Below are 10,292 nucleotides of genomic sequence, written 5' to 3'. Positions count from 1 at the left end.
TAAACATTTCTGTTATGAGTCCTATGCCAATATCTTCATAAGTATTTCCTTTTCATCCTAGCAGAAGTGTGAGGAGGTATTATCACTGCATCATTTAGTAAGTGAAGTAGGGTTCAGGTAGGGTTGAAAAGCCCAATGATGAATGGATTAAGTGGAACCAGATTTGAAGCCAAGTCTGTCTGAACAAAGCCTGTGGTATTTATATACTATGTGTGTGTGTGCTCTCCTGAAGGATTAAAATAAAATACCCAAGGTTCGAAGGACAGGACATTGCATTCAGAAACACTGAGGTCTGAATTTGTATTTTAGGTTATGGTCTTAATGATATCACTTGCAGTTTTATTACCATCCAGGGAAAGCTGGCATGTTCAAGGTCACACTTTTCCCAGGGAGGCCCCCCTCCTAAGTAGCAGAATGAAACAGATCTTCTCTCTTCTGTCAGGTTGATTTCCCTTCCACCCGGTAGGGAGAGGCAACCCAGGCTGCTCGAACTTGGTGACTATCAGGCAAACAGTTTGGGGGAGACCGTCATCTGCAGTCTGAAAGAGCCGAAGTATCTTTTGTTCAAGTGTTCTCCCGGCTGTTTTTAGTCGACAGGGTACACTGGAGGCACTTACTCTAGAGCCAGTAGTGTGGACGTAAAGAAAGATATTTGAATAATATCTTTAAAATATTTCAAATTTTTATTAAATATTTTTATTCAGTTTTAAGATCACAGTTAAAGTACTTTAGCATGTTATACACATGACTTACATGTGCAATTTTTAGAAATATCAAATTAAGTATAAGATTTTGAAGAAAGAAATTATATAAATGTGTATATTGACTTTTACTACACATACATCTAAGAAAGCAATAATTCTGTTGTACCATTAAGTGGAAATCATTTATTACATGGCATGTTTACACCAACTCTAAAGAGAACCAAGCCAATTTCTGAAAGCAAAAAAAAATGAGCGATTCAGTCATGCTGAAACTGTCAACAGACTTAAGACCTGGTGTCAAATGAAGCCATGGGTAATTTAGGACACGTAAGTAAGCAATTCAAACCTAGAAGAAAAGTTCATAATCTGGAACATGGAATCTCAGGTGGTTTTTATTCTTTTTTGGACAAATTCCTGAGAGCAAGAGACTTGTTTAGTGCTAATGAAACGCGAAGAATGTTGCTGAGCGCTAGCCGAGCCCCGGGTCGCAGACCTGCCCCGCCCCCAGTTCTGCTGTTCTGAGAGCCCAGGCGCTAACGCGAGGCGTCCAGGGACATGGGCGGCCACGGCGGCTGCCAAGAACAGCAGTGTTAGTTGGTGAAACACATGTGCCTCTGTGATTCATGTTAGAGCCTTTGAGGTATGACAGCGGTGCGGGTGGGAGGGTTCGGAGGCACTGAATTAGGTCCTTGTTACTCAGTAACCAGTTCTGGCCCAAGGGATCGGGCGATCTTTGGAAGGAGTAGTAATTTTCACGACAACTAGTTCTGTGCACAGAAATCAATTTGAGGGCAGGATCAATGTTGACCACTGACTGCAACAAGAACACAGTGGCCAGAGAACCTAATACCAGGTTTCCTCCTTCAACTTCCTAGTATAAATCCTACCATCGCAAATAAAATTTGGCCAGGAGAGGAAACTCATAGTTTTGTGTGTGAAGAAAATGTGTATCCATATTTTTTAAGGAAAGCATACCACAGACAGAGCTATATCAGGGGAGTCAATGTCTTGTTGTTCACTATTTTTGTTGTCACTTCTTTGATCCGAAATGTAAAGAAAATAATGTCCCCAGTGCAAAGAACAAGGTGATTTAACATGGAGTATAATAAACTTAGCTATCACTTCCAAACTAAAGCAAAGCAGGCCATCAAACCCTGAATACTTCACCAGACATATCTGGCAAGATAACTGAACGACTTGTTTCTTAATGTGAGTATGATGTTAGTCAATCTAAATAAGATGATTTTTAAAAATCCCCAAATCTCAAGTAAGAACAAAATCCAAATCTAACTCTTTGGGAATGCTTGTATAAATAAAGCAACATCTAATTAACAATTAGTACACTCTTTATAAGGTGCAAAACAAGGTCCTATGTGGGGAGAGCTAAATTTTCATTTTCACCTAGCAGTCACTCTGAATACTTTATAGGTCAAATGTAATAGCATTTGCTTCTGCTGCCCATTTTCAGCAATACATTGTTCTCTCTGGAGAAGGTGGTTTCGGAAGTCAAAACACTGCAGTGAAAAACAGTGGCACTGAAGGTAGAAGCAAAAACAGACAGACCTTTGAAACAGGACTTACTGAAATTAACTTTTAAAGCCGAGGTAGCCCATTAGAATTGGCCTTATGTGAGGGCTCTGTGGAGCAGTGCAATCAAAAGTGAGTCTCCTCAACAGCATCACAGACACCCCGACCTTCCCTTTACAAATGCTGACTCCAGGCCTGGCGGGACTTCCTGCCTTCTCCCCAGAGAGGCGGCGGCTCTGCTCCTCTGCGGGGTGGACGCCGGCCTCCAGCCTCCAGCCGCCGGTCTCCAGAACGCTTGGGATTCATACAGTAGTTGAGCAGGCAGCATGGTCCCACTGCTTCACATTAATGCCAAACGCCAAACTTGGAACAGAGCTATTCGATACCCTCCATCCCTCCCTCCCACACTGTAAAACAAAACGTGTCATTCAGCTTCCAGCTTACTCCTGGTTCTGGATCGATTTATAATTTGCTTGAGATTTTACATAGGTGCAAACTTTTCCATACGATGAGCCAAAGACTGCAGAGTGCAAACAAAATTTTATGAAATGACTTAGGCGGTGTAGCATCTGACTTGCTAAGAAAGTGACGGGGAATAAACATGGTGGAATATAAATAACCAGACCAGTTCAGATGCTCCTTTTTGTTCGGAGCGTTCCATTGCAGGAACGAGAATCAGTGATAATACGGGAATGATTTCAGCATGGCTTTGAGATGGCACTGGTTGAAAGCTCATCTGACAGAATTAAACAAACATAGTTCTGGTTTTTGTGGGGAAAGTCTGTCAGAATCACACCAGTATGATTTATCCTTTAGCCCTTTAAGGGCTTTGATGAGTTACATTTTGATCTAAAATCTGGGAACTGACCTAATCTGGGGATAAGAACCTGTATTGTCAACGTGGCTGTGGGACATTTTTTTCTTTTCCTGATCTCCTTACAGTTATCCAAACAAATACAAACTTAAAAAGGATGTCTTACAGTATTTTTTTCTTTCACTCAGCTTCTTAGAGCTGCAGCTTCAGTTACTATAATATACTCTACACACTTCAAAATTACATAAGAAAACATCCAGAATAACTAAATAAATAAAAGGCTAAAGAAAACTGGAACAGTACTGCGTCTCCATCTGAGACTAAATCATCCACTTCGGCATCACAGAGAAGGGCTAGGACAATTTTTTTCAAAAGATTTATATACAGGTTTGAATCCAGGAATTAAGGTTAAAAGCATAAATATCAATCATTTCAACTAGATTCAGAATGGTTTTTCAGAAAGATATGATACAACAAATTTAGAATAAAACAAAGCAGGCATCGCATTTTGGTTTGCTTGAGATATACATAAGGTGCGAGAACTTCTCTTGGGGACGCTTGTGGGATAAATGTTAGTGTCGATGGTGTTTGCTGGCAGATTAAGGTACACGCCATAGCAATTATGATTTTCCAAAATATAGAAAAATATGAGAAATGAAATGAAAATGGTAGATGGGGGGCACTACACGGCGGTCGGGAATATCTGTGCTAACAAATGTTGTTACCTGAAAATGCCATCACCCCTCACCGGTGGATTCAGGGCATGAGAAAAGCACTAGTATTGAAATCAAGACTTCACTCAGAGAAACAACAAGGCGAGTGTCTAAAGGACTATAAAGCTTTGCAGGATTTCTGCTACTCTCCGTGCCTAACCGCTTAAAAATTAAGCATTTCTACAAAAAGGTTTTTTTTTTTAAAGGATCTGAAAACAGTCATATCCAGTAGGTTGCCCCCCCAACCCACCCCTGACTAAGGGAAAAGCCACTGAGGTTTAGGAAAAGCAGATCAAGTAAGATATTAATCACATAGAAAAAAGTAATCTTTTGTTTTGCTTCTTTTTAAAAAAGGTCCCATGAATATACAGCAATCTCTTAAGGAAATCTAGTGAAATGTAATTGGAGGATTGAAGGACAGTGCTCTGGCAAAAATAGATCTATTCTAACGTGTTCTAGAGAATAACAAGTTAGTACCATTGTCAAGGTGCATGTTCTGCACCAAACAATTTCTGTTGTTGGTTTTTTTGTGTGTCTTTTTTTTGTTTTTGGATTTTTAGCTAATTATAATTTTTAAATCACTGCTAGCAAGTGGTCCAAAAACTCCAACAGCCACCAACATTGGGACCCAGCAATTTTCAAACACTAACTTTGTGTTTTGAAATTTAGAAAATATTAATAAAACAGCATCATAGTAAAAATATTATGCTAAAATCTGGGGCTGCTCACCTGATTTGTTTCTACATGGATGGGGTTAAGCTTTAACCTTGGACTAACCTAGCTTTCTAAATCCTCCTTCCTCTATGCCCACAATGATTACGCATTTTTGAGGACACCATTCCAATGCTCTGCTGCCATCTTTACCTGCTTTGAGGAAAAAAACAACCCAAACAAATCCCTATATTCTTTTCAACTCTGTTAGTATGTTGTACATATTTTCCAGCACCGAAACTGAAGTAATATCTACAACTATGAAAAGCTAAACCTAGTCAGTACTAATAGAGTTGTTTTTTGTATGGCTATTAGGTCAGATTACGATTAGAAAAAAAAAAAAGTCATCATTACAATTCAGTCAAGTATAAATAAGAAAGCTAGATAAAACCTTGTAAACTGTCACCATTTAGAGATCTAATTCAAAAGCTTCAAACTTGAACTAACGCTATCAAAATTCCGCCAGTTTGAAAACCAATAAAAATTATTGCTGGAATCCAATAATTAAAATTTGGTAGTTTGTGCTGTGATGCAAGAGTGGGGATCTACTTTGTGCTATGGAACAAATACCCTGTAAAATCGGTAGCCTCCGACTAATTTTGATTTATCACTTTGCATGTGTTGCTAGGAAACAAGACACTGTGAATGTCAGGTGGTTAAGTCAGTATGCTGAATGTTCTGATAAGCCAGGTAATCCACTTGGCACTGGCATATGTGTGGTTGGTTTTATGTTCAATAGCAACAAAACACAAAAAGGAAATGAACCTGCAGGTGGATCTATGACCAAGAGTCCCACTCTGGTCAGGCATCCCTCCCTCGGCATTTATTCAACACCTCCTTGACAACACCAACTGAAAATGGCTCTAAAAACCTGCAGTGCCCCTTAGGCTGTGCATAGCAATTGCTACCCGTCCAGTCTGTCTGGGATGGATGTAAAAGGTCTGTAGCTCAAAGTCCACATGAAGTGAGTGTCTTCAGTGTGTTTAGGATAGTGAAGTAATACTAAGGTCACTTCTGAATAATATTTTTCTCTTTTTGTTTGTTTATATGAACGATCATTGGTCACATAGACTCCTGTGTAAAAATAAAAGAATCCTCAAGGCATGAAAACATCAGTAATCTGTAATCTGTAGGACTCTTCCCCTGTCTGGGAAAATATTTGCCACAATTTGCCCCAAGCAAGTTCTTCTTGGTCACTCAAGGTTAAGAAAAAAACTCAGCTTGTAAGAATTGTAATTTTTTCTCTTTCTCTCTCTCTCTCTCTCTCTCTCTCTCTCTCTCGCTCTCTCTCTCTCTTCCTTTTTGCCAGCAAACTACCACCCTGGTGGCAAATATAAAAGTGCAGAATATATGGACCACGAGGCCGAGCATACACCGCTAACAATGGTACATGTGCTTGCCCGTGCTGCTTAGGGGTCTCTGGAACAGGCATTTTAATATTATTCTACAATATAAATGTAGGTATAACCTATTATATAAACCATCTTAGAACTTAAATCTCCATGTACAAAAAAGACTAAGAATATCTAATAATAACTAGTGCAGTGCGTCAGGTTTTTTTTTTGTTTGTTTTGTTTTTGTTTTGAAAGAATAACTAGGTAATATACGAAACTAGTTTCACACTCTCCGGTTGGTAAAAGAGATGCTTGGATGAGCTACAGTAAAGGCAGCCTTTTACCAAGTTACCACCTGTTACCGTCAAAAGCCTTCAATAGAAAGCAAAGCTCCAGGATCATTCCGTTTCTGCTCATTTTCAGACAGATAACCTCACCCTCAAAGACTCTGGGTTCCAAAAGAACAAACTGGCCCAGGAGGCTAACTTCTGCTTCAAGTGAATCTGGGCCGTGTAGGGCAACAAGCACTTGTTTGCAGTCTGTATTTCCCACCACATGGACTCACTAGCATCCCTTGGTAAAGACAAGGCTAGGGTAGTAGGTAAAGCACAATGTTTTACAATTAAAGGGCGCCTCACTGGTCAGCGCAGGAAATAAGTACAGGAGCCTGTGGCATTTCTTTTGGCTGTCCATCGTGGGTGAGTGGAGTGGACCTCTGACCTCTGCAAAACAAGAGGAAGAACAAAAGAAATCACCCACTTAGAGTAGGTTGTCAGACACACTGAGGATGGTGAGTAACCAATAAGGGCTTTCCAAAATCTTGTTTAAAACCTAATGCTGACTTGTTACTGATGCTATTGAATGAAAACTGTGAGCTGCTTTTTTTTGGAAAAACTTCTTAGTTTACCTCATATGACTTGACAACAACACACTGTGCCCCAAACAACCACCTACATTTTGCTGAGATGAAATCTGAAGCACGCACCAATAGATTCGGGACAACTCCCTAAGAAGCAAGAAACTTTCAATCAAGGGCAGTCGTTCTGAGACCACTGTCTTTTCTCTTGATCCACTGATATTAAAATAGGACCCATTCCTTTCCTCAAGCTGCCCAAGGGGAAGACCCTCCTATACTAATTGATAACCTCCAGGCTCATTTCCTAAGACATATATAATAAACCCAATTTATTTATTTAAATGTTTATTTATTTTTGGCAGAGACAGAGGGAGACAGAGAATCCCAAGCAGGCTCTGCGCTGTCGGCACAGAGCCTGATGCAGGGCTCGAACTCACGAACTGCAAAATCATGACCTGAGCTGAAACCAAGAGTCAGATGCTCAACCACCTAAGCCATCCAGATGCCCCTAATAAACCCAGTTTAAAACTTAAGTGTAATTAAAGCAACAGTAGGAGCCCAGAGGTCCTGTGACTCTAACACAAATGAATGAAAACACTGAAACCCTCCTAACTAAAGAAGTCTCATAGGCACCTGGAGAGCAAGTGTGCAGGGGAGGAAGGCAGGCAGTGACTGTTCTTTACAGTGTGAGAAAACCCCTGTCTTCGGATGCTGTGACTCCTCTCTCTCTGACCCTCCCCTGCTCATGCTGTCTCTCTCTCTCTCTCAAAAATAATAAAAACATTAAAAAAATTTTTTTTAGAGTGTGAGAAAACCCAGGCAATTTGGGCCAAATCAACACATGCAGAGAAAGAACTTTAGACAAGACCAGAAAATTCATAGAAGTAAACCATCATTTGGATTGAACTACATCAAACTTAGCTGATTTTTTATTCTGATTTTGTTCCATGAGTAGGAAAAAATTTACTTCAGTTATTTTAAAAAACCCTCAAATTCTTGGTTAATTTCTACAGAGCTTCTCAATCTATAGGAATGGGTTTGGGCACTTCTCTGACCTTCCCCAGAAGGCCTACCCAAGAGCGGACATGGGGCGCTTCATGGTCCGGTCCCTGGCGGTCCGCACTGCACAGTGCTGTGCTGGAGATCTGTGAGGCGGGCCGTGCTTCTGGCGGTCTGACCCTCGAAGCCACATCCCGTCTTCTTTAGAGTACACAGAACAAAGGCAGCCATTTAAACATTTAAATTCTACCTTTTTACAACTATAGCCAAGTTTCTTTCTCTGGATGCATACACACACAAATAACGTAGATAAATTACAACATTTGGGGATTTCAGAATCCAATAATCACTTACCCTAAGATACTAGGATTTCAGCAAAACAAAACATGTGCTATAATCAAACCTCTGGATTAATCTGTTCATTCATGGGGGGATGCTGTAAGCACCAACTGTTCAATATGTTCAACCCTTTGTTCAAGGAAGATGAAATTAAAATGCTATTTTTTTATCCTTAAGACTAAACATGTAACAATATTACGAAAGGTAAAAGAATTTTAATTAAGCATTGCAAAAAGGAAAAAGAAGAAAAAAAGTGAAATATGAAAAGAATAGTATAAAAAAAAAAGAGCATCAGAGACAGAGAGCAATTGGGCTAAAGCCCATCTTACTCACGGAACAAAGCAAAGGAGCGGGGAGCCTAACGGATGTTGCGTTCCCAGCAGAAGGGTCAGCGAGAGTCTTTGTGACTTTCTAGGATGTGACAGATGATTGCTTACGCAGCACGTTTGGGCAAAGGCAAAGACACGAGAACTCAAAGACCTTAGTTCAAATCTTAACTCAGTTCGCATTCTGGTCCAGTTAATTGTCTGAGATATGCAATATTGTTAAAAAAAGATCAGAAAGACCCACCCTGCAGGGCTCATTTTAGGACTCAGTTTAATGAGCTTTCCTCTTATGAAAGTTCTAGTAAGCAAACAGGCTCTCATCAAGGTTTATTCCAATTTCCTATTTCCTGCATTCTGCAGAACTGCTTTCCTATGTTGGGTTTCTGAACCTAATGTTATGATTTATCCTGGCAAGAATGCAAGTGATATGTTTCTGCCCCTAACTCTGTGATCACCCTCTAAATTATGAACCTAGATGATGTGAAAGCATAGTTAATGGATGTGCAACCCAGGTAAAGGTACATTAAGCCTGTAGATGGATGGCAGTCTGGTGGCTCTGCTTTAACAGGTAAGGGCTCTTGAGGGGGATCTGTTTTTCTAGATATTAAGAACACTAACCCCTTATGAGTTTGATGGTAGGATTCTAGTATGCAATATTGTTCTTTCTAATGGGAGATTAAAAAGAATCTCTGCTCACACCATTTTCTCTATGTCTGCTAGTGAATGTAGGTGGTCATACTTTAAGAACTTCTCATCTATGCATCCACCCATTCATTTTTTTCACTCATCCATTGATGTAGCAGGAACTATGGAGCTGGGGATGTGAGGAGTAAAACCAGTGCTCTGCTTTCCAAGTTCAGGGGAAAGAGACGTATCTAGGAATAATTGTAGCCCAGTGTGGCAGCTGGTCTCAGAGCACACACAGAAAGCATGCAGGGACTTCAGGAGGAAGACCGAGAGCAGAAAACAGGACTAGCAATGGAAGGAGGGCCAGGAGTTCGCCTGAGAGGGGGAGGCACCCGGAAGAACTTGGCTTATCCAGGTGGTGGCAAGGGATCCCATGCGATCGACTGCAGGGCAGGGAGGAGGGGGTGGCGGAGAGGAGAGTAGGGAGGTTTGCTGAGGCTTTCCGCTGTTGCAAACTGGAAGTCACGGAAGGTTGGTTCCCAGAGCCAGGGTGTGACCACAGCGGGGTCTGGAAGGGGATGCTGGCAGCAGCAAGGGGACTGTGTGGTAGACTTTCCTGAGCCCTGCATTATGATCCTCTCTGAGTTCTTACACTGCCTCTTATTTCCGAAATTTCTGGGGGCACTCGGTAACACGCAGGCGTGTGTCTCATTCTTCCCGCGTGCACAGGAGTCTGGGCTCTGAGCTCGACTGTAAAACTCCACGAGTGGAGAATCTGTGCATGACCTCCTTCGGAGACTTGAGCAGATTTTAACAAAGTCTGATGGCATTCTCTTGCTATTAGGCACTTGTAGTATACACATGAAAAGGAATTTGACTTCTTGAACTTTCTAGAGGCTATTTGTGAGGAAGCACTAGGACTGTAACAGGTAAGGAGCCTCCTGAACCTGGATGTGGAAAGGGACAGTGAAGCCCAACAGGGGGAGTATGGAAGTTGTGCCAGATTTAAAACTTTTGTACCGACAACTCAAGTCTGGGAAAGTAGCTCACCTGTGGGTAATCCACTTTGAATAAAATATGAAATACCCAAATTTACAAATGGCTGTTTTGGCTTTCTCAAAGGATCCATTAAATAGCAGAATACCCAATTATACACTTAGAACTTAGTATACTTTCTGTGAGGCTTTATGGAGTTCCAAAGGCCTTCAGCTTTATGATCTCAAGTGGTCCTTGGGGATACCATCACTCTCCATGGAAGATGAGAAAACCGAGGCTGAGAGAAATGAGACTTTGTAGCAAAAGACAGTTAAAGAAAATTCCAGACCTTCTGCTGTCCATGAGT

At 41.0% G+C, this 10,292-nt stretch overlaps 1 protein-coding gene across 15 annotated transcripts in view; it reads right to left on the bottom strand.

Moving 5' to 3' along the window:
• Positions 1-680: 680 nt before the first annotated feature.
• The window catches only part of BBX (BBX high mobility group box domain containing), a 275,389-nt gene continuing 265,777 nt past the window's right edge, over positions 681-10,292 (bottom strand). For 6 of the 15 annotated variants that reach the window (XM_029939234.1, XM_029939233.1, XM_029939235.1 and 3 more), the window contains one exon: positions 7,467-7,859. In XM_029939234.1, the coding sequence (XP_029795094.1) occupies positions 7,679-7,859 (181 nt within the window). In that variant the 3' untranslated portion in view covers positions 7,467-7,678. Of the gene's footprint in view, positions 6,526-7,446; positions 7,860-10,292 lie in introns of those variants that run through there. The other 9 variants (XM_029939242.1, XM_029939246.1, XM_029939243.1 and 6 more) reach the window with 8 other exon arrangements.

Source organism: Suricata suricatta, chromosome 5 (assembly GCF_006229205.1).
Source record: "Suricata suricatta isolate VVHF042 chromosome 5, meerkat_22Aug2017_6uvM2_HiC, whole genome shotgun sequence".
In the NCBI taxonomy this organism is placed as follows: domain Eukaryota; kingdom Metazoa; phylum Chordata; class Mammalia; order Carnivora; family Herpestidae; genus Suricata; species Suricata suricatta.
This window is presented reverse-complemented; position numbering and strand designations above follow the sequence as displayed.